Source organism: Podarcis muralis, chromosome 3 (genome assembly GCF_964188315.1).
Source record: "Podarcis muralis chromosome 3, rPodMur119.hap1.1, whole genome shotgun sequence".
Lineage (NCBI taxonomy): Eukaryota > Metazoa > Chordata > Lepidosauria > Squamata > Lacertidae > Podarcis > Podarcis muralis.
Genome location: NC_135657.1, coordinates 121,430,978 through 121,455,613, shown reverse-complemented (window position 1 = coordinate 121,455,613; position 24,636 = coordinate 121,430,978). Strand labels below are relative to the sequence as shown.

The window sequence follows — 24,636 nt, the reverse complement described above, 5'->3', positions numbered from 1 at the left end:
AGGTAGTTTAAAAAAACACACTTGGACAGGCTGAAACGAAATTATAATTAAATTGTGTCCGAAGCGACCACTGCAGCTAAGACCACTATGCGAGAGAGCCCCCTGCTACACTGGGGAAGAGGCCCCAGATCTTTAAGGGAACTTATTTCCTATGGGGCTGGGCATACACAGAGGGTGAATATCATCTTCAGTTGGCAATCTTGTTGTCCAGCCTATTAGTATGGATTTTTTTACCACACCCAATCAGAACAATCAAGAGGAGAAGATACTGTATATCCTTTGGTGGACAGGGTAATACAGACAGTTTATCAAATGATAAGATGCAAATATTGATCATCTATCAGTAAGTCTGCCTTCGCCCTCAGAATTGTGCAGGGAAAAGGAAATCCCTTGGCTAACAAGGAAAATGAGCGGATGGACACAACACAGAAAGGTATAGTCCTGGGTGACGGCAAAACCTTTCTCCATTATAATTTTGTCAAATCTTCATCTCCTTACTTTGAGACCAGCACTGGATACTGAACTACTAAAACAACTATTTGGTGCAAATTCTGATGTAACACATTTTTGCAACAGAAAATAAACTTTCTCCTGCTGGGAAGAGAAGACTCATGTCTATGGAACTTCCCTGAGAAACTCCCATAGGGATACAACCTGATCAATTAGTGAACTACAGTTCATAAGATTAATTGATTCCATGTTGATTAAATTTGTATACATTCACATACTGGTAAAATATTTTGACACAAGAATCATATTTTGCTTCCAGAGGATGTATGCATGTTTCATCATAGGCATCATCATAGAAGAGGGAAACCCTCATATGAGAGAGAGAACTGGGACGCCTCTTTATGACGCACTTTATGGTGCCTGCTCACCATCTGCAGTTTTTTATAAACTCTGGTTACTTGTTTTTTTAAGAACAAACCAAGAGCACCTTTTTAGTTGATTAAAAGTTCATCTGATTTCCCCAACCAATTAGTTGATTAAGTGGTATTTAGGAGGCAAACACTCTATTTTCCACTGTAAGTCCTTGCCATACTTTTAGTCGCATTTACCACTCATTGGCATGATGGACTTGCAGAAATGAACCAGCCCATACAAGGGCTGTTGATTAAATTAATACAAATTAAGATGCGCTATCTAAAGGATATTTCCTACATGAGCTATGTAGGAGGCAGTGGCAATTTCCATTTTTCAGGAGAAAAGCCAAGATTTTGTCTAACCAATGCTAAGATGCTTTTTTTAAAAATCCAAAGAAAGTCCTTCACTCACTAATTATAGAAGATCTGTCCCTACTGACAGTAGTGTAAACATTCAAAATTAGTACTGATAGGAGACTGAAATTATACAGTTAACTTAAGCATCCTAGTAGATCAAGGAAGTCTATTAAATAGTAAAGAGGTTATTATTTCTATTAAAAGAAAACATCCCGCTCCTTCCCTTTCCAAATGATGCTTTAATTTACTCACCGTTTTGTAAATTTTGAACTGAGTATTTGACTTTGGGTTGAACAATTTATCTGACCCTGTAGATACAAACTGCTTGACCATGTAGGTGAGAAGCAGGAAGTCACTGAAGAGGAATCCATATAGTTCTTTGTTGCTTTTTGTCTTATAGAGTTTGCCACTGTGCAAAAGCTTCCTTGGTCCCAAGCAATTGGTCAGGGAGTTAAAAATCAGTTGCTAAAAGGAAGAGAAAACCAAAGCAATGACTTCTCAACATCAGAGAGAAAATTCTACTCAAAACCAAAGCCATTTTGCTACCCTTAATGTATGCTGTTGGTCTATACCTGTTGAACTGCCATCAACCGGGCCACTTCTATCAAGAACCCATAATAATGCATTCCCAGCACCTATTTCCTCCTTTTTATCCAGTCCTTCCCACTCCAGACAGTTACCTCAGCAAGGCCCTCACACTGAACGTGGGACTGGATCCATTCAAGCCTGTCTGAATTCTCCTTTTCTCGCACTCCCTCATTCACCTGGGAACACAGCTCCTCCGCCCGCTCTAGAGCCAGCTTCAGATTACAGTGATCTGGGTGAGTTTCAGGGGAATTTTCCAGAATCTGGTTGGAAAAAACAGACAAAGAAAAGTGCAGTATTAGTTAAATGGGGGTGGGCGGAGAGAGCTATAGAGTCATAGAGTTGGAAGGGACCCTGAGGATCAACAAGTCCAACCCCCTGAAAGGCAGGAATATGCAGCTGCCCCTTATGGGGATCCAACTGAGGTGTTATCCACACCAATATGAGCAGTTTTCCTGATTTTTTTAAAATAAATACACGTGCAATCCTCTGCTTGTTCTCACACAATACTGTCAATCAAGTTAGTTCATTTAATTTCTATCCCAAAGGACCCCTCCCTCGGTGCTTCAGAGAACAATTATGCTGATACTCACACTCTTTATGAGAAGAGGGTAGCGAGTGATTCTTTGCATAGGTTTCAACAGGAAGCTGGAGAGTGGCATTCCTTTACAGCGAGGATCCGAAGCCAATTTCTACAAGGTAATCCGGTATTTTTGAGAGACTGCATTATTGCTACTGATCAACATTGACAGAGGGCTTTAAAATGTGCAAACAGTTGTACAAGCTTCAGTTTGTTATCTTTTATGAAACAGCAGCCCCTTGAGTGTCTGTTGTCTGGATGGAGAATATTAAGGGAGAGAGTGTGACCTAACTCAGGCTGCTCCGTTAGAAAAAGGAAAACCTCTGTTGCAGAGCCAGAACAAGGCTCCATTCACTGCAGCATTTCCCAAGGGAAGCAAAACCCTTACATGAGTGGAGTTCTAGTAGAGAGGTCTTTCCACCCATGGAGGGGGCAGCATTTTCTCCTGATCCCCCTTCCTCCCTCAGAAATCTGCTCTGCAGGGTTGGTGACCTCTCTGGAACAGCATTAGGGACGGGGCTGTGAGGGAAGGGGAGATCTGCTCTCCTTTGTACTCCAGTGGGAGATTTTGCAAGATCCCCACTCCTCCCAAGGAGCCTTTCCATTTGTGGAGACTCCTTGCAGCCACAGTCAGACCTATTCAAAGAACAAGGAGAGTTGAGGTTTGACAGCGTGGCAGAGAAACTGGCTGAGAGTCAAGTGAGCATGCAGCCAAGGGGCACTTTTACCTAAACGCCTGGGCAGATACTGGTGTGATATACTGTACAAAGGAAATGTTTGTGGGGAGGAAGAGCCCGTTCCCAAGGTTAACCCCTGATTTGGTAGATGTGGCTACTGGAGAGCTCGTGTTACATCTGCCACACCCTCATGGAGAGAAAAGAGACACGATTGAATTAGGAAGCTACTGCGTAGTATACTGTACTTTCATAAATTCTTTGAACTCTGGTTCTTCATCCGTTTTCTGCTGCAGAAGGGCAGCCCCGTTAAGCTGGCAGCTGCAAAACCGGATATAGGCTTGCATTTGAGACAGTTCAGCAGCCAGAATGTCACCAATCATCTGCACAGGCATTTTTTCACCCCCCATCTTCTTACGCACACGCAGGGCTCTGAAAGAAAACAAAACGACAGGGAAGCAGTTTGAATCCGGAGCTTTCAACAGGAACAAGCTAAGGAGAGGCTCACCAGTTACTGTCACACGGAGATCCCATGTGGCAGGGTCAGCTCTGTTGAGAATATGAAGCAAGTGGATCTTGCTATCTCACCCAGGAGCTCATTCAGAACCTGGAGATCACATGGTCACGACCTAAATTACTGTCTGACAATGAACCATCAAAGGAAGGCTGGACGTATCCAAGAACACAGGAACGGTGAACCCAATTCCTATTTGGTTGTGGCATTTATAGATTGATACACCTAGCAAGACAATCCACTGTCACAGTGTAAACAAGCATTTTAAAAAGGCCTTTAAAAGCCCAGATTTCTGCTTTCCCTGCAAGGTAAATGTAAAGGGACCCCTGACCATTAAAACTCTTTATTTAGTAGCATTCAAAACAGAAAAGATAACCTACAGAATCTAGCTGCATGTTCGCAGCTTTCTGCCTCTTAACAAAAAACGAAAGGACCTTGCTAAAGCTCTCAGACAGACTGCTCTCCAGAGAGAGCTCAGATCAAAGGAAAACAACCAGGATCATGTGGGCAGTGCACCCAGTTGATAAGAACGGTCCTGGAGTGTTAACTCCTGACAGTCCAGAACCACAACAGGCCAGCATGACTAAGCTGCTTCTGGCGAACCAGAGCAGCGCACGGAAACGCCGTTTACCTTCCCGCCGGGGCGGTACCTATTTATCTACTTGCACTGCGTGCTTTCAAACTGCTAGGTTGGCAAGAGCAGGGACCAAGCAACGGGAGCTCACCCCATCGCGGGGATTCAATGCAATGCACATGTGCTTAATTTATTTGTTTCTGGTACTTCATTTCTTCAGGGATGCTTTTTACTCTTCTCAATCAAGGTTGCATTTAGTGAATTTGAAATCACATCACATAAGACTACAAATTGAACAAAAAGCTTCCCAAACAGAAATACTTGCATAAAACTGAAGAGCAGAGACACTTTCATTTTTTACAGACAAAACATTAAAAATTACAGCTAAGAAGCTTCTGAGAGGTCCGAAATATTTTTGATGTCTCCAGAGAGCACTTTTCTTTCGGCTCAATTGTAGAAGACATGTTTTACGTGCTGGGGTCCCAGGTTCAATCCCCAGCACCTTTGATTTCTCAAATAGCAGGGCTGGAAAATGCTTCTGAGACCCCATAGATGGTTCTAAGAAAAAAATATTAAGGCCAAATTTGACTTACGCACAGTTATGGACATATGCTTGCAACAGGCGTAAGTCCCATTGAGTTCAGTAATGCCTATTCCCATGTAACTGGGTGTAGACTGTAGCCTCAATGGTTTTTTCTTGTTTATTTGGACTGAAACAGCTAAAACCACAAAAAATAATAAAGGAGTAGTAGCACTTACTTCAGTAACTTTGTATTAGACATGATGAGCTCCTTCCAATTAACAAAAATTAATCCCATTTCTGCTTCTGAGAGACAGCCTGCTTCAGTCATTTGTTTCTGGAAAACCTACATTCAGAAAGATACAAGGAGGGAAAATGAATTTTAAATACAGCATGATGTTCCCATCTCAAATTAAGAACTGTTTGATAACTCACATTAGTCACAAAACTTCAGTTTTCCTTTGTTCTTAACATTATTGCTTCTTTGCTGCCAGATATTTCTTCCAAAACACTTAGGCTAATTGAGGTGATCAGAAAATAAGAGCAGGATCAAAAGGTTTCCACAGATCAAGTCTGCCATGCGTGATCTCCTTAGAGACCACAAGATATCTAAAGATCCTAGTAACTCATGTCGCCAACATATATTAAGCAGTGGCAATGAGTCCCAATGGTACTTTTCTTGTGACAGATCCCTGAATTGAGATCCTGTCTCAGGGACTGCCTGACATTCTTTGAGCATCAGGGGAAATAGAAACAAAAACTGCAGCTGAAGGCCTGTTGTAGGAAGGTGCAGCCTGTGAACTTGTGTTAAAGCTTTTGCACAGCTTTCACTTGAGAAAAAAGGTCTTAATGGTCTCTAATAAGGGATTCAAGGTCTAAACCACTGAGCCTCTTGGGCTGGCCAATCAGAAGGTTGGCGGCTCGAATCCCTGCAACAGGGTGAGCTCCCGTTGCTCAGTCCCTGCTCCTACCAACCTAGCAGTTCGACAGCACGCCAAAAAGTGCAAATAGATAAACAGGTACCACTCCGGCGGGAAGGTAAACGGCGTTTCCGTGCGCTGCTCTGGTTCGCCAGAAGTGGCTTAGTCATGCTGGCCACATGACCCGGAAAAACTGTCTGCGGACAAACGCCAGCTCCCTCAGCCTGTAAAGCGAGACGAGCGCTGCAACCCCAGAGTCGTCTGCAACTGGACTTAACTGTCAGGGGTCCTTTTCAAGACAATACTTTTATCGCTACCTTTTGTGTTGAGGCAAATCTCACCTCTAAGACAAGCTGAAGGTCTTCCATGTATTTTTCTTCGGTCTGGATCAGCTCGTGTATGTAGCCCTGCCTCTTCCTTTCCATGGGCTGCATTGTGTCAAGACTCTGGAGATCTGCACACCCTGGGGGAGGAAACCGTCTGAGTCACTTTGAGCCCAAGTGCCAACTTAATACCAAGCAAAAAATAGACAGGGAACGGTCTCAGGGGAATAAATCTTTTGATAAACGTGAAGAAGAAAACTGGCTTTGAAATAGCTGGGTAGGAACCCCAACCCTGCGCAGTCCGTGGCTTGCGGCAGAGTTCCTCCATGAGCAGCCTGTGGGCCTCTCAGCAGCCCCGGGACAGGAGAGCGGGAAAAGCATCTCCGTCCTGGGCAGAAGAAGCATGGAATGCAGCACTGCTCTTGACACAGCAAAGGCCTGGAGAAGAGCTTCCAGGAGCCTTCATGTGGTGATGCGAACGTTAGAATCTGTCCGGTGAGACATGGCAGAAGAGGATGACTTGCCCCTCTCCTTCCTACACAGTAGGGCTGGGCCTATATCAATATATCAACATATTGTCTTATATTAAGAGCAAATTGTGATAACCATTTTTTAAAGAATAACCTGGCAATCTATTGTGAATCATGTGTGTGCTTGTGTGTGATAGTCAAAAAGCATGTTGGGAAGGTGATGCTTCTTCCTGTCCTGTGCAGCTGTTGCAATTGTGAACTCTGCCTCAGCTGCTCTTCTGTGCAAAAATCGCTCTTTGAGAAATCGTGTGCGCGCTGCAGGGTAATTCTCTGCCTTAGTTCTCTGTCTCCCTTGCCTGCCTCCTCAGACACAAATCGTCCTTGGAGATACAGTGCTACCTCAGATTACAAACTTAATCCGTTCTGGAAGTCCGTTCTTAAACGGAGGCGCGCTTTCCCTAATGAGGCCTCCCACTACCGGTGGCCTTCCACCGTTCAGATTCCGTTCGGAGACTGAGGTATAGTTCGCAAACTGGGACACTACTTTTGGTTTTGCGGAGTTCTTATACCGAATAGTTTGTAAACTGGACTGTTCTTAAACCGAGGTACCACTGTTTTGTGTGTGTGCGCACAGCCTAACTCTTCCCGAGGGCTCTGTCTCCTGACAGGCAGAGCTGAGCAGCCTGCAAGTGGGAACTTCCCTCTCTCAGAGACTGAAAGGCAGGCACCAGGCTGGGAGGTGGCTTTGGGAGAAGCATGGCTTCTGGAATCTGGAGCCCCTTTTCGCCTCCTGTTCTCACATAAAAATATCAACTGGGGTAATAATAATAATAATAATAATAATAATAATAATAATAATAATAATAATTTATTACTTATTCCCCAGCCACTCTGGGCGGCTTACAACAGGAGATTAAAAATACATTAAAACATCAGTCATTAAAAAACTTCCCTTGCTCCAAAATTCCATTTAATATATAGTCCTCAACATATCACATATTAAACGGATAAGAACAGGTCATACACATGATCTTAGCCAAAAGGCCGAGAGGCGAAAAGGAAAAAGACGCTGCTCTAACCTAAGAGCTACTTCCCTCTTTCCCCTGCTGGGCTTGTTGATTGTGGGTGTGCAATTGTCTGCCTGTGTCTCCCTCCCTCCCCACCCCTGTGTTTGTGTGCACACGTTTTTGTGAAGGAGCAGAACACATTAGTTTTTTTAATAAAAAAATTAACCCAGTCTCTCTCTGCTGGCAGGCGGCAGTTCCTATTAACTTTAAAGTAGGTTTCCTGCCTGACATCACGGCCATGGCAGTCAAGCTCTGCTGCCCTCTGGGACAGTGCAGCTGTCTGGGCAGGGGGAAGCCAGTAAAATGGAGGTAAAATTCCTGGCAAGGCTCCTCAGGGGCTTCTGGGGACGCACGGCATCCCAGGGTGCCGCTTAAGCCTGTACCTGCCAGCTTGAAAGGCAGAAGGGGTGCGACCTGGGAAGGGTGTCCCTGCCATGGACGAACCTCTGCCTCCGGCATAAGCTATGCTCAGTTGCTCAAGAAGTTGGAACATGGGCTTTAATTAATGGGCGCTCCTGAAACGGCATATGATAATGGGCTGCAATTAATCAGCTGCCAAAAGGACTGGACTTGAGCTGTGAAGGTGGTTGAATGACTTTTTACAAGCACGAAAATCCTTGCAGCAGCCAGAACGGGGGTGGAAGGCAAGGCAATGTCTGTCATGATGATTCCTAAACGGTCTTTTTCTTTCTTGACCTCCCCTGCAAAAAGGAAAGAATCGTGTGCAGTCAATATGTTGTTCTGTCTGATACTGAGGGAAGAAAGGGGAAAAACTGATTTATGCTCTACAAAGAGTTTCACAATGATTTTATAAACCGTATATACTCGAGTATAAGCTGACTCTTCCAGCACATTTTTTTTGCTGAAAAAGCCCCCCTCGGCTTAGAAGAAGAAGAAGAAGAAGAAGAAGAAGAAGAAGAAGAAGAAGAAGAAGAAGAAGAAGAAGAAGAGTTTGGATTTGATATCCCGCCTTTCACTCCCTTTAAGGAGTCTCCAAGCGGCTGACATTCTCCTTTCCCTTCCTCCCCCACAACAAACACTCTGTGAGGTGAGTGGGGCTGAGAGACTTCAAGGAAGTGTGACTGGCCCAAGGTCACCCAGCAGCTGCAGGTGGAGGAGCGGAGACGCGAACCCGGTTCCCCAGATTACGAGTCTACTGCTCCTAACCACTACACCACACTGGCTCTCCTTATACTTGAGTGAGGGTCCTTTCGGGCTGCTCCTTCCTCCTCCACCGCCTTTGCCGCTGTTGGTGGTAGCGGAGGAGGAACGAGCAGCCTGAAAGCAGCCCTTTTGGTATGTGGCGTGCTGAACCGGCTTATGCTCGAGGCAATAAATTTTCCCCGTTTTCTGTGGTGAAATTAGGTGCCTCGGCTTATATTCGAGTCGGCTTATACTCGGGTATATACGGTACCTTCTCATTCCAACCAAGGTTGAAATAGACAATACTGAAATTATCTTTGGACTGGAGTGGACAAGAGACTAATTTGATAAAACGAAGGACTGCTAATTATATCTAGCAGGAGTTTATGTGACTTTGTTCTCTAACTGGGGCCTAAAGAGCAGCCATCTGTTGAGGAGTTATTTAGAGCCCAGTAAGACCTTGAGCAGAGCAGAGGAATGTGAATGGACAAAGGGTGATACCAATGAATCATCTTTACACACCAGGTTCAAGATCAGAATGCTGGAAGGGCTATGCATGTTTTGGAAAAAACAATGGCACTGATTGCAAGGTAACAAAATCCGCTGGCTATGAAAATGGATTAAAACTAGTAGAAGGTTGAGAAGGTGATTAAAGAAGAAGAATGAAGCGGTAACATCAGGAATGTATTGGACATATGCTTGCAACAGGAGCCGGAAACCTAATTATTTTTTGAAAAATATATTAAATTTAAATAATTTGGATGGATTTGTTAAAAATTGAAAACTAATAAAAAATAATATTACAAAAAAACATTTTAAAGTAGCTCCCCGCCTCCTCCGCTGCCTCCCCTGTGCCAGGAAACTGCAGAGAAACATGCTCTGTAGTTGCTTCAAATTAAAAGGGGGAAAATTGCTGCTTTCCCTCTTTTGTGTTTGTGTCTCTTTGTGCAATTGTCTGTGTGTCTCCCTCCTTAGGTTCCTCCTTCTCTCCTCCAGACCCTCCTCCCTACCCTAGAACTCCTCTCAATTCTCCCCTTGCTCATTTGCTTTCTCACACACTCGTTATTAACTCATCTATTAACATTAATATATTCTCTGGAAATCTGTAATGTTACAGATGAAGAACACTATCGTTGAGTAAATCTTCATATAATTAAATGCATCAAATTTTCCTTGCAAAAATATATTTTTTTGTTTACTATTTTTTAATTTTGTAAAATTCAATCCATTCTTTCTGTTTTGGCTTGGCTTATATAAGAAATGCAAATTCCCCTGGCACTAAAAATATAAATTGTGTTTAGCAATTTTTTGTTCTGTTAAAATTCATCCATTCCATTCTTTCTATTTTGGCCTGGTTTAGAAAAGAAAATTAACACACAATCTAATAACTGGTGTTGTGGGATGCACACGTCCAACTAAGACTCAATAGTGATATATATTTGGATACAGTGGTACCTCGGGTTAAGTCAGTGTTTCCCAACCGGTGTTCCGCGGCACACTAGTGTGCCGCGAGACGTTGCCTGGTGTGCCGTGAGATGTTGCCTGGAGGGAGGCGGGCGAGTGAGGCGGGGCGGCGACGGCGAGGAGAGGCCGCCCAGCGCGGGGCTCTCGCCGTCTGCCTGCCTGGCTGCCTGCGTGGCGCTGACGTCACGGGGCTGTAACGTGCCCCACATAGGCACACGCGGGGCAGCGAGCGAGCTCCCTCCCACATCCCATCGCCGCTCGCTTCGGCCGGCCTACTGGGCTGTCGCAGGCGGAAGGCCTGCGCATGCGCGAGGTTTTCGCGCCTTCGGGATTCCCTTCACGCCTTCCTCCTCCCGGGTCCTTGAGAGCGCGGGAAGCGGCAGCGCGAGACCGGCGTTGAGCCTGGTAGGTATTGCGCTTGCCAAGGCAGTCATTTGGGAAATGAAAACTTGCAAAGCAAGCAACCAGTTCAATCTGAAGTACGTGCATGCTTAATATCCTGTATCTGAAACCTGTTCTGCCCCCTCCCCCACACTTGGTGCCATTTTCATCTACACATGCAGCAGAGTAAGTTGACCCAGAATAGTACCAATTCAGATGGCAGATGGGAGAATGACAGTGCTGAATGCTTTCCCATGTAGAACAGTCCCTGCAAATAAAAACCTAGCATATTTGGAAGAGGGATGCTAGCCTAACCATTACCTTCTATGCTGTTACTATTTTTTTATTTTTATTTTACATAAGTAAAAAGTGACCTTTCCCCATCTGGCATGGTGGTGTGCCTCGAGATTTTTTTCATGCCTTTGCCCAAAAAAGGTTGGGAAACACTGGGTTAAGTACTTAATTCGTTCTGGAGGTCCGTTCTTAACCTGAAACTGTTCTTAACCTGAAGCACCACTTTAGCTAATGGGGCCTCCCGCTGCCGCCGCACCACCGGAGCACGATTTCTGTTCTCATCCTGAAGCAAAGTTCCTAACCCAAGGTACTATTTCTGGGTTAGAGGAGTCTGTAACCTGAAGCATCTGTAAACAAGTGTATGTAACCCAAGGCACAACTGTATCTAAAAGTGTGACAGTGATCGTGAACTGGCTTTTTTCTTGTTTAGTAGTGTAATTAATTTTTTAGGAAACAATCTCCCTTTGATATCTAGGCTACAGAATTACTTCTATAGCTTTAATTTTAGAGAAAATGTGTTAATTTAAACATTATCAGTACAGTAGCACTATAACATAACCATTTTAACAATATGTTAAAGGTAAGTAAAAATTTATCCGTTTTAGAGTTAGAACCATAAGTGGTGGCAGTTTTCCGTGGCATTATTATCACAGTCACCTCTACATAGTTCCATCCTTATTTCAGACATTGTGATATATCCAAATATCATGATGTTTAGCTGGTGATATATCGTGACATTGAAAACCAGATATTGCCCAGCCCTGTTGCACAGAACATTTCTTTACCATTGGCGTAAGGTTGCCCAATGTCGTCTGGGTGGCACACAAACATAAAACCATAGATTACAATGAAAATAACAGTATCACAAAACAACGAGATTACACAGCACGTTAAACGGTAGTTCAAACTATTTATCACCACAGATGCCCTCACAGAGAAGGCCCCCTTCATGGCAGCCGCACTTGGCAGTGGCTCAAAGAAGATCTTAAGGTAGGGATCTTGGGGGAGAAGGCGATCTGGTCTCAAGCCATTTGAGACTTCACAGCCAGGCTTGGGCTTGGGCTGGACTGGAAACCAGGGAACCCCACAAAGCCCTCGTGCTGCCCTAATCCAGCCAAACTTTTTGGAGCCATTTTCAGAGGCCCATATTCAGAGGCCCATTGCAGTAAATATGTGAGGTTACCTCAGCCTGGGCAATGGAGGGCAAGCTGTCTCCATCCAGGTTTGGCCACAACCCAAGGTGATAGCCGGTGGTCACTTGGCCTCTAATGACCATATTGGCTCCGTAAGAACCTCCACGCTGCAAACCTGAGCTGGGGGAGGGAATGCAAACCCCCTCTAAAACAAGTTGAATACCTATCAACTTTTCCCAGTATAATTGCTACTAGAAACATTTTCCATTTCTGTTTCAAAGGATAGTGGAACCAAATTGTAGGGGAATCATCAGGCTTTCCATGACCCTTTAAGGTACCTCTTCCATAACCAAAGTTTTCTAAATCTTAGACAGGTCTAACATATTGACGCCAAACAATTAACCAATTAAATTAAACCCACCAGTGCATGAAGAAATGGGGCCTTCAGAGTTGTTTTGTTGAAAGAGTTGGTATCTTTGGGTGCAATCCTAGCTCCACTCCCCTGGGAGTAGGCACCACTGAATCCAAGAGGGCTTTCATGGTTAGAATTGAGCCATCAGTCGCTGAGTGCACATTTGAGTACACTGCTGTCCCGACAACAGGTCCTGCTGGCTGGGCCGGATGGGAGCTGGAAGAAACCCCCTGGACTCTCCTGGCAGAGACAGCTCACCCTCTCTAGAGACACAACTCAGTCTGACCCTCCTAGTTTGATCACTGAACCACTCTAGCACAATAGCTCTCCATCCCCAGAGATAAATTTAATTAGGCTAACCGTAATGGAAAAGAAATCATACACAAGCCTATAACTTTGTGTGTCTCTTTAATAAAGTATTTTTGCATAGTTATTTCCAGTTTTCAAAAAAACTAATAACCATTATCTCATACACAGCATATGCTGTGTTTGCATGGTGAGAAACTAAACATTATTTCAAATACTATAGAACCCAAGAAGAAAAAAGTTATTAAGGCAGCATACAACACTATAATATGTAAGCATTTAAGATAGCTAATAAAAGGAACACAACCCTATTTATGTGTCCTTAGACTTAAGACTCGTCGAGTTTAGAGGATCTTGCTCTCAGGTGCGTAAAGAACTGCAGTCGAAATGCACCTTTAACTGGAAGCAAACCCAACTGATCTTGACGGGGCTCATCCAAGAGGACACATGTGCAAGATTGTACTGTAAAGCAGCAGCATGTTGTGGCAGCCCAAAATACCACTACAAATCATACGTCTGTCAGCATTCTTGTAACAGGCTGATTGACATCAGTTTATGGTTGGATTGCATAGAAGGAGCACAAAGCCTCATGTCCTGGTATATACTGTTAAGAACAAATCACAATTTGATGGTGTGGTTCGTTCATTTTATGTTGAACTATTAAAAAATATTAATGGTAGTTTTCTAGCTGCTTAGATGCCCATCCGAAATATCCACAAAATCAGGAACAATCTTTTCAGTTCTCCAGAACTCTTAATTAGGCTGGATTGTAATTTCTAGGTTTAGTCAAGAACCCTCAATTCCTAATTCCCCCCATTTGTGAGATCTTTATGGGCATCCTATTCTTTGGCTAATTCTCCTCTCATTCTCACCCCACCGCACCTAAAAAGCATACTACCAAAACCTGCCTCAGAGGGAGATTTTGGGAGTGCAAGGAGGCAAGGCGAGGAGGGAAAGCTTATTCTGTTGCACAAGCAGGTAGACATAACAGTAACAGGTACCCATAAGAAATCTGCAAGAACAAAGCCATTCGTCTTTAAAGCGAAAGACCTACAGTTCAGAGAGCCCAATGGATGCACACCTCAAAGCTGAGCCTGTCTGCCAGAATGTTTGGCTTTTGGTTTGAAGAGCAGAGGCAGCCAATACCTAGAAACTTTTGGAACTGATATGTATTTGTAAATAGGCAATTTGCCTGATATGCCTGATATGCATTTGTAAATAGGCTACTGCTCTCTGGGGTGCAGAAGTTTAAAAACTCTACTCAATACAGTATATGGATTTAAAAGCTTTATGATTTTCGCTTTTCTTCTAACAGTTGGCATGAAGAGGTTCTTTAATCTCGCCCTGCAATTCAGGACTTTTCAAAGATAATTCATCCAGCAACTAAATTGGTTTGATCATCAGTTTCTGAATGATTAGCCAACAAATAAAAAACAGAAAACAAAACCCTTTCAGAAGTTACTGGAAACTCAGATTTTGTCTGAACCCTTGTATGTGGCTAAGTTCAGGTTAGCAAAAATGGCAACAGCCGTGTTTGAGGTCTGCCAAGGGCTTGATGAACTTTGTGGTTGAGATGGTATAAACAGAGAGCTCCAGCCCCTGTCAAGTCGCCATGTGGGGCTGGAGAGCTGGACTAGAAACATTTCCAGAAGAGCCCATCAGGGATGTTTTGGCTGAAAGTTGCTAAGCCGCAATCACAATTTGTGAGGACGCAATACTGCACAATTAGCATTTTTATTGATGTAGCATCAAAACACTTGCTAAATGTCCACTATCAAGCAGAAAGATGGGATGGGGAACCAGCTGAACACTGAGCCACTTGCAGCGATCAATATTGATAAGTTGATTCTTTGAGATACGATCACAGGAAAACACAAGTAAGAGAAAACCCATTCATAATTTATTGAGGCACATAACTTTCCTGTATTGCACATAAAACCCTCCCTACAATCTGTTCAATCTGTTACTTGATAAAAGTATATACAGGAATATTCTTTCTTTCTTTCTTTCTTTCTTTGATAAAAGTCTATTAAGAGTACATAACATTCATTTTATTTAGGTGAGAACCCTAAACAAACTTAAAAGGAACTCTTTTCCAAGTAACAGGATTACACTGTTAGAATGCTGAACAAAATACTTCTGAGTTAATGAAATTAACACTTTTTGATAGTACCACCTAAGTTTTGCATATCCAAACTGTAAACATTTCAGATTGCACACATCACAATTGTTGCTTGCACTCTCAAATTCTAAGAAATTGTCTTACCTCAATTAATTGCCTTACAAAATTGTCATCCTTTAAAAAAATACTAGCTTTCCCCAAGACATAATCTTAAAGAAGTTAAATTACTGAAGTGGTATGCATGATAGAAAATAACATATTTAAATCACTAAAGAATTACAACCAAAATACTACTCTGCCACATGTTAGCTTAATTATGTCTTAAAATGACCAATCTAAATGGAAATTCCCCTAAAACTGGGGATCCAATCACTTGCAGATATGTAGTAAACTTGGTGAATAGGGCCATTCTGTCAGACTGCCTCTATTCTAGATCTATCTTTTCATCCTATCCTCCCCTTCAAAGGGAGAGGCAGAAACAGTGAACTTCAACTGATATTAAACTGATGCAGGAATAATAATAATAATAATAATAATAATAATAATAATGTAAGCTCTCAGTAGGAATCTCATTTTGACAGTGTCATTGACTAGGAAATTGCCAGAGGCCAATTGCAGATCTATAAAATATTCAGTATGGGACAACAATAACACCATCTTTTATTGTTACAGATAGTTAACTTTGGCATTAAGGGTAGCTATAGAATGTTAAAAGGAAATAGCTTGCTATTTCTCAGGGTTCCACTACACATCACATGTAAGTATGTGTCACTGAATCACAGAGGCATTTTGTTTTTCTCCAGGAAGAACCATTGCGAGTGGGCAAGTTGGAGGGGAGCCGTGGCACAGAGAGGTGCTCCGCTTATTCTCCCAACTGCTCCAGGCTCCTAATAATCTCCATGCTTCAAGCCACTCTCTGCCCTCAACCAGCTTTCAGATGGAAAACCTGGGCAAATAGCGTCGGTGCCGGGGTGTCCGGGGGTCTCTCCGCAGCCCGCCATGCTGCATGGGACTCTCTACTAAGTAACGTGAAGTTGGGTTGGCAAGGGAAGAGGAGCAGCCGACAGAAAGGCCCTGGGGGTCCTGTCGTGCTCCTTCTGACATCCCTGGGAACACAATGGGGCCTAGAAAATTGCCCCCCACCCAGTAGCTGACTGGGCCCTCCCTCCCCTGCTGCTCCCCCCACCCAAAGGATCAGCACTGATGCACCTGGCAAGGGATGAGGCAAGCCTAGGAGCTCTAAGCCCATCAGGCTGCTAATGGTGTTGTCAGGAGCAGGGGGAGCAACAGAAGAGAGACCTTTCCCCACATCTCTTTTCACCCAGAATCATAAAAAACAATGCCCACCAAAATAGGTGTGGCTCGGGTTTGCTCTCTACTTTAACACGTAATAAAATGGGCTGTGTGTGTGTGTGTGTGTGAGAGAGAGAGAGAGAGAGAGAGAGAGAGAAACTTTTCTCAAAATCCATATAAAGAAGCATGTTACAGACAAGTTGGTGTTTGAGTCAGACAAAAGAGTTTTAAGATCTGAAAGCCAGCAGATACAGTGAAAGTGTAAAGTGCATAAGAAGCACACCATTTTTATTCCATCTCTGTTCCTTTTTGGTTCAATAGCCCAGTCACTGTGTCCAGAATCATACATGAAGTGCATGGTGAGAGATCAGCAAACCACAAATTAACAAAGGAAATACAAGGTGCAACATCCCAAGAGCACAACTAAGCAGGTGAAACAGTACAATCAGTAGTAGGTCTTTGTGTGCCTAATGCTGCACCACATCAAGAGATACCTTGACAAGTGCACTAATTGTTCCTAAATAAAGGGAGTAGAGAACACAAGATAGGACAGTGCAGAAAGCCACACAAAGACCCACTATCTAGTCAGTTTGCAGAAACTGTAACTGTACAATACAGAACAAAATTTGAAGTCTTGAGTGGATTTAATATTGAAGCGAAGCAAATCAATTGTTTCAGAGAGATCTGAGCAGGCTGTCCACCTGCCTCCATGCTATAGTCAAAGTTGGATAGTGGGTCTCTGAGGTGCTTTCACACTGGAAGACAACATGGGATCCTTAAAAAATAAAAAAGAAAAGAAAATTAGAGATAAATGACCACAACTAGATTTCCTGAGTGAAACCTGCAAGGGGCCAATCAGATGGCAGAGAAAGACCATTTCTTATTAACAAGGAATTACCATGCCTCATCGCTTTGTGATGTTTTCAATGAAAACTATATGGGTAAATAATGCACGGCTGATTTTTACTATCTGTCAAATACTAAATGGCTCAGCTATACAAGGCTGCCAACTGCTTAACTGGAGAATAAGGGAAGCAGGGAAATTTCTAAGATTTTCTAAAAGCTCAATGGGCTTTTGATAGTTGAAAAATGTTTATGGTGTTCCTCCAACAGAACAATACTCCCTAATTTCTAGAGAGTCTTGACGCACCTGCACTGATTCATGGTACAAAGTGAGACAATCACAGATTTTCATCTGGCTCTTCATCCACGGTGGGAGCTGACTATCTCCTACTTCCCCCCAAGTCTCCTCCCTGCCAGATGTCTCCCAAGAAGCCTTAAATATGCCGGGGAGGGGCCACCTGTGGTCTTTCTTCTGCTACGTGCAAAGCTCTCCCTGACCTTGGAGACAAGCGGGGAGGGGAGCCAACTACAGTAGGAAAGGCAAACTCTATGGATGCATCTGCAGCCGCTGGCCCCTCCTTATCTGCTTCATGTGCTGAGTCTGCACTGCTTTCTGCATCTGGCTCTCCTTTCTCACTCAAGCCTGTTGCTTCTTCAACTTCCAACCCTTCTGCCCTCCTCCATCCTCTGATTTGTCCCACCACCACACCCTGGGCTCTGAGCCTTCCTCATAGGAGGCTTCCCCGGCTGGTGCCTCCCACCACTTCTCTTTGTCCAGCCAGTCCAGGAAGACAGGACAGAATCCCAGCAGAAGAGCTGAAAGCTGGCTCAAATTCTTCCCTCATGACGCACCTCCACAAAACCACTTGCAGTGTTGGGAACAAGGATCCATGCCCTAAGACATACACAACTCCAGCATTGTTAACAAAAGTGATCGTCAAGACTGTAACAACTAACATGGGATCTCCCTGCTGAAGGCCATGAGGAAAGCCTTCACTAATGTATTTCTCAAGAGATTACAGTCACTCCCTGACAGAGTCTATCCTAGGTCACAATGCAGCTTTAGAGCTGAGGTCAACGGTTGTCATGATTCTCTCATTGTGCCAGCTGCAGGAGAAATGCCGAGAACAGGGGTGCCCCTTGCACATCGCCTTCATAGACCTGACCTCATCAGCCAAAAAGGACTCTTGACACGGCTCCCCAAGGATGTCTGCCTAAGCTTCCCAAAAGCTTCCCCAAAAGATTGCACCCTTCCGTGAGAACATGTACATGACTGTCCAGCAAAACAGCTCATCCTTGGATGCCTTCCTTATAAAGAGTCATGGACAACTTACAACTGCTAGGAGCAACGCCTCAATACCTTCCACATCCATTGCCTCAGGAAGATTTTGGTCATCACATGGCAGGACAGGCCTCAAGCAAAAATGTGCTCTCCCAAAGCCCACATTCCCAACATGTTCACACTTCTGTCTCAATGACATCTACACTGGCTTGGTCATGTCCACAGAATGGAAGATGGCAAGATCCCCAAGGACCTTGGAGGGGAGATGGCTTCAGACACCAGACCCGCTGACAGACCAACTCTGTGTTACAAAAACGTCTGCAAACATGGCATGAAGGTTGGCAAAAATATGTGAATCCCTGGCAGATGATCACAGTGCCTGGAAATACAGTCTGGTTGTGTATCTGGTTGTGATATAATGCTTGTATGATATGCTATTACTGATATGCTACTTCTACTGCTACTACTACTAATACTTCTCCAGTTCCTATATTGTGCAGAACAGTGGTCCTGATAAAATAGCCCTCACCTGCACAGCAGTGATTGGGTATTAAAGGGACAAAATGAACCTTCAAGGATTCAGATAGATATCCTGCCCTTCTAATGTGTTTACATCACTTAGTATTCACAGGAGTTAAAATCCCACAATCTACAATCAAACAATAATATAAAAAACAAGCATTACAAAAATAGAAACAGAAGACAAAAACACTGAATAGGATTCACCATGTGAAATATAACCTGCCTGGCAAAATGAAAGCAACCAAAGGTTGAGAAGCACATGGCCAGTATTCAACCAAGGGTAAGGACTTCTCCCACTTCCCTTGCGGTGTATGCCCAGTGCCCCCCTCATATCTGCTCCAGAGAACTGATTTAGGGGGCACATGGGCAGGGGGGAAGAGAACTTTCCATTGCACAAGCAGAAATCCTTGCACTGACAGAATGTTCATTCAGCGCCATGTTGGATTCCACCCACAAACTCCTGAGTTTGCTAGGAGAGAGACAAGTCGGACCTGCTCCAGGACAGGGCTTCTCCCTCCAGTGGTGGGGCAAAGTAAACACTGCCAGTTACCCAGACATGCCTTCCTCACCAGAGAAACAAGCATGGTACCCACATGTAATGGCATAGGTGTCATCAGGTGCACATTGTTCTGTACCAATGACCATCTGGACTTGCTCCTCTGGGTTAGCCTGCCCTGGAAGACATTCCCCAGTCTGCAAAATTCACTCTTTGCCTTTTTATTTTTCCTTGTTGCGCGTTGCCAGATATGCATATCACCATGGCTACGGTCTGTTTCATCCTCCTCCTCCAAATCATCTGAACTGTCTTCACTCATTCTATCTTTAAACTCTAGCTGCTTCAGTAGTTGCCCTGCGTCAGATGGTATGGCGGCTGTGAATGCCTTGTTCTCAGGGATGACTATTCATTTGAACGGGTAGCCCCAGCACTATCAAAGGCCTCCTTCATGCAGCTTGGAAGCATAATCTTTAAGATCCTCCCTTTTCTGCAAAATTTCTAGGCAGAGATAATTTAAGACAAAAAAAATTTGGCCTCTGATGGTAAGATCTGGTAGGTCTTGCTTTAGAGATTCCACTCCAATTTTGTGTAGGGTTTCCTCCTCAAGTCTTTTCTTCTCCCAAAAATATCCCACAAGGCAGTGGGGGGCTGATCAATGCATACAAGCATTTTTAGACAACTCAGTTCTAATACATCTTTTTTCTCTTTTCTAGGTGGAGGTGACCTCAAGAGAATGGTTTCCTATGTCACAATGCAGAAAGTTGTTGAAATACCATTGTTAGTTAGAAGATTGTGGGACAGAGAAGGAAGTAGAGGGCATACTGAGCAAAGACCACAGCCCAGGGCTCTGGGCTCAGGAAGCTAAGAAACAGATTCAGGAAACAAGTTCCACATGTCTCCCAAGGCTAGATAGAAAGTCAAATAAAAACTCTCATAAAATGATATTGGCAATTCTAATCTGCCTACTGGAGAATGTTGGAGGGAAAGACCACTTCAGGATACATTCCTCTAGTGCAGGAGAAACATTTATAGACCTTAGTTGTGCAGGTATAGCCACACTTTGCCCTTCATTCACCAGTTGCTTGTTTGGGTTTTTTTTTACTTCTCTCAAAATGCACACTCAGCACAGGACACCCCCAGAGTGTTGCTATTTTGAGGTGGGATTAAGTCACACACTGAAAAATTAAGTTGTGCAATTATAGTTGATTGGGAGCTCCTCCACGACAAACTCACTTCCCTAAAGGGCCAGATTTCTGCATAAGGAAAGTGACATAGAGGCTAGGGAAACCCAGCCAGATTTATAAATATTATTAGTATAGTGGTACCTCAGTTTTTGAACAGCTTAGTTCTCGAACCACTTGGAACCCGAACACTTCAAACCTGGAAATCATTTGAGTGCACACTTCCATTCTGAGCGAGCAGCTTGGCCCCAGCAGTGGCTGCCGCCCTTCCCTTCCCTTCCCTTTTGTCTGCTGGGAAGACCTCTTTCCTCCATACAAAGTGGAGTTGGGCGGCACCTCGGAATGTATGTGACTACGGAGTAGGGAGACTTGGAAGTTGGCGACTCTCCCCAGCAAGCAGAAAGGCAGTGTTTGGGGGGGGGGCATGTGCTGGGGGAAGTATGCTGGGCAGGTTGACCTTCCCAGCCCCTCACCTTCCCTCCCTCCCCCTGTTCCAAGCCCGACCTCAACCGAGGTCCAGGCGGGGATCAGGGTGCTCGCACTGCGCGCAGGCTCCAGCCCACCCGGCTTAGCATCCAGTGGCTAGGAGCGCAGCCGGGAGCAGCTGCCGCCTCCTCTCCACGCTCCGGTGCTGCTGGAGCCAGGGACATGCAGGCAGCACCGCCCTGACCGGCCCGTGGCTGCTGCTTCGTCATGCCCCAAGTGGAGACAGAATCCCTGGGACTCACCCAGGCGAATGGGGAGCGTGGGCAGATGCTTTAGGAGGGGAGAGGGCTGGCTTGGGCTGGGGGAGAGAACCTTTGCCTCCCTTTCCTCCCCCCTCCTTAAACTCCTCTCTCCCACATCCAGTTAAACACCTCCTTTCCCACACGCACCCCAAGCACAGTCCTTGTCCCTCTAATTTGTGTTCTCCCCCCTCCAATGGCAATGGGTAGATCACTGCCAGTTTTTGATACTGGGTAGTAGATTGCAGCCTGGTTTATTGCTTTCATTTTATGGATCAATGGTCTCATTAGTAAAATTCATGTTGAATTGCTGTTTTAGGGGTTGTTTTTAATTGTCTGGAACAGATTAATCCATGTTGCATTACTTTCTATGGAAAGTGTGCCTTGGTTTTAGAATGCTTTGGTTTTGGAACAGACTTCTGGAACGGATTAAGTTTGAGAACCAACGTACAACTCTACTACTACTACTACTACTACTACTACTACTACTACATGGAAATGCACTGGAAAGTGTGGGACAACTGTTGCTTTGGTGCAATGTCATCTAACTTTCCTGTAAACAAATAAGAATGAATGCTCATTAAATAAGCCAATGCCGTCTAATCAGGATGAATACAGTGATTGACAGGAAGTGGCATAAACAGCAGTCATAACTGCCAGAAGGTAATGAGGAGCATTTGAAAGACTGAGAACCCAAAGTATAACGGAACCTTCCTTACTTTCATATTTACTGTCTCAAAAATTGCAGCTGAGTATCCTCTGGGGTTAATATTCCAACTATTCCAAAGCAGCTTGCTTTCCAACGCCCGACTGGTAACTGGTAAAAGGGCAACCTGTGAAGTTTTATAACTAATTTCAAATCGAAGAAAAAGGAAGGAGGCAGTAATCTACATCAAGCTACAACCTGAAAAGTCTGAGTAGGATCCTTTGTGCAAATGAAGAGCACAGCATTGCTTGGAAGGAAAGAGGACGAGGTGACGCTTCACCGTCTGAGAGGATCTAGTGCTACACCAACGCTAGAATGGAGCGAGTGAAAGAGCTCAAAAATTGCCCAGAAAGGAACAAGTCCAGCCATGGCAGCTGAACACACAAGAAAAAGGCAAACATGTGCATCTACCTGTGGATCTGAATGAAGTGACTGAAGGATGTTCCTGGTGAACTAGAACTCTCTGGTAATAACGATGATAATAATGATCTTGAACTACAAGCATGTGAGCGGAGAAAACAAATGAATTGATGCATTAAACAAATTTCACTTACACTGCTGACTTGGGTCACAGTCTGTGGTCATTTTAACATAATTTGAGGGAAAGAGGCCTGAAGAGCCGTTGATCTCTCCTTGCCACCAATCTGCATCTTCTTTATTCAGTACGTTGATAAGCTGCCCCTTGGAGAAACTGAGCTCGTCTTCATTGTTTGCCCTGTAGTCATACATTGCTATCACTTGACACACTAGAAGAAATGGAAACCCACAAGACCAGCTGTGTTATCCTGAATCAGCAGAGATACCAAACATTATTTCAGAATTCCAGGCCCTTTCCAAAGCAGAGTGAAAGTACCGTACTTTTCTGTGTATAAGACTAGATTCCCCCCCCCCCAAAAAAAAGAATGTTAAAAATTGGATGTCTTATACACGGATAGTGCATATGTGGGACGTCGGATTTGTTGCTGCCTCAAGCTGGAAATTGTAATCGGCTATTGGTGGCTGTGGCAAAGGCTGGTGTTTATTGGCTGTTACCGTGGCAATTGGGCAGCCGATTGGTTGTGTTTGGGACGCATGCAAGCGTGAGCGTAGGTTCAATGGGTGAGTGATCTTTGGGAATTCCCCCTAATAAAAGCTCAACACTGGGCAATCCTCCCCAGAGTCCCCCAAAATTTCTTATACAAAGGGGTGTGTTATACAAAGAAAAATACAGTACTTTTATTTCTCCTGCTAGAGCACCAGGGCACTCACCCCAGTGCCATAACCAGCTGGCTTCATATCAATGGGTGAAGGGAGGTAACAGGGGGATGATTTGGTAACAGAGGAAGGTTGCCCACTTGTCATTTCATACCTATTTTTTAGGCCCAGGAGAGCTAAGCACTCCATCACTGAAGAAAAATAATTCTGTGTCCCAGCTACATTTTAGAAATGAAAGAAGAACAACCTCAGGGACTGCATCAGATTGCTTCTCTGTGTACCCATGTTATATTGGTCTAGAAATCTCCCTTCTCCTCTTTCAGAAGCTAGTAAACACTGTACTCCTTTCAAGTGTCCCAGAAGTGATTAGGCAAGAATACATCAGAAACAAGCAATGAGAAAGGAACTGCAGGGGACCCAAAAAGACTCAAGTCTCCACATTTGGTTGCAGAGCACTTCCCAGCTGTTTCCTTTCAGTGGTTTTCAATACTGTTGACCACAGTATCTTTCTGGGATAGCTTGGCAGGATGGGAGTTGGGAGACTAAATCTGCAGTAGTTTCACTCCTACCTGCAGGGCCACATCCTTCTAGAACGTAGTTTAGGGGATAGATCCTTGGCCCCATGGCTTTTAAGCTGTAGGGTTCTGAAGGATGCCATCCTGTCCCTCAATTAACAGCTATATCAAGTCACTGGGAGCTGTCATTTGGAGTTTTGGGGTAAAGTGCCAACAGGGTGCGGATGATGCCAAACTCTCTCCATTCCATGTGACTCAGGAAAGGCTGCTGAAGTGCTGGACCAGGGCTGAATGAGCACCAAAAACGGAAGCCTGGGTTTAGGAGCTCACTGTCACTTGGCACAGTGTGCTCTGAATTTCTCCCCATGGAAGCAGCTTCAATCACCTCCGCTATCCCCTGCACAGTCACTGGGGGTCATGGCAAAACCCAGCTTCAGGAAATGACTCCACAGAAACAACGCAGAAAGAAACAATTTAGTCCTCCCCTCTGCTACTTCCCCACTCAGAACTGCTGCACCATGAAGCCGTTTGCCTTTTACAAAAACAGCTACTGGGGCCAACACATGTAGCGTATTGTGTGGTTCACCCCTACATCTAAACAAAAGGGAAAGTAAGCTTTAGCCACCCACCTGGGTAAGTAGCTGGTGTATTCCTTTCATTGCTTGGACCCAACAGCTTCACATGGGTAGCAGGAAACCACCCTTTTTGCCTTTTTTTCCCTCTTGCCTGCAAGAAGAATGTTAAGCTTTTGTCAGCTAACAGGCAAACCACGTAAGGAAGAACCCAGGAGGCCAGCGATGGGGAACCTCCAACCTGGAGGCCTAATTGGGTCTGGCCAGGTCCTAAATTGGCCCATGAGGCTGTTTTCCCCAAACAACACTTGCCTGCCTCACACCGGGTATCAGGAAAGATGTCAGTTACAGGGCAGGTAAAGACACAGCTATAAAGGAACAACTGTGAACATAAAAGTGCACTCAGAATTACTCCGTGGCAAGCAAAAGTTGTCTGTTTGCCTGCACAGTTTGCACTCAAATTGTGCCTGCAATGGGACATTTTTTAAAATGCAGACCAGATTTCCTGGTGTGCCGGTGGAAGATGCCTACTTGCAGGTGTGCTTTGAATCTAAATCCAAGCTTCAATCAGTGCCGACCAGCGCTGACGGTGAGCCCATTTGAAG

General features: G+C 44.4%; 1 protein-coding gene and 1 non-coding gene across 9 annotated transcripts in view; both read right to left on the bottom strand.

Moving 5' to 3' along the window:
• ITSN2 (intersectin 2) overlaps positions 1-24,636 on the bottom strand; it is a 75,071-nt gene that overhangs the window by 3,908 nt on the left and 46,527 nt on the right. For 6 of the 8 annotated variants that reach the window (XM_028721802.2, XM_028721803.2, XM_028721801.2 and 3 more), the window contains 8 exons: positions 24,089-24,185; positions 22,305-22,496; positions 5,929-6,050; positions 4,907-5,013; positions 3,308-3,491; positions 2,399-2,497; positions 1,901-2,068; positions 1,473-1,685 (listed from right to left, as the gene is read on the bottom strand). In XM_028721802.2, coding sequence (XP_028577635.2) covers positions 1,473-1,685; positions 1,901-2,068; positions 2,399-2,497; positions 3,308-3,491; positions 4,907-5,013; positions 5,929-6,050; positions 22,305-22,496; positions 24,089-24,185 — 1,182 coding nt within the window. Of the gene's footprint in view, positions 1-1,472; positions 1,686-1,900; positions 2,069-2,398; positions 2,498-3,307; positions 3,492-4,906; positions 5,014-5,928; positions 6,051-16,244; positions 16,771-22,304; positions 22,497-24,088; positions 24,186-24,636 lie in introns of those variants that run through there. The other 2 variants (XM_028721806.2, XM_028721809.2) reach the window with 2 other exon arrangements.
• LOC114595066 (U2 spliceosomal RNA) lies at positions 7,251-7,436 on the bottom strand. The gene has a single exon (XR_003706148.2). It is a non-coding gene; the product is annotated as a U2 spliceosomal RNA (small nuclear RNA).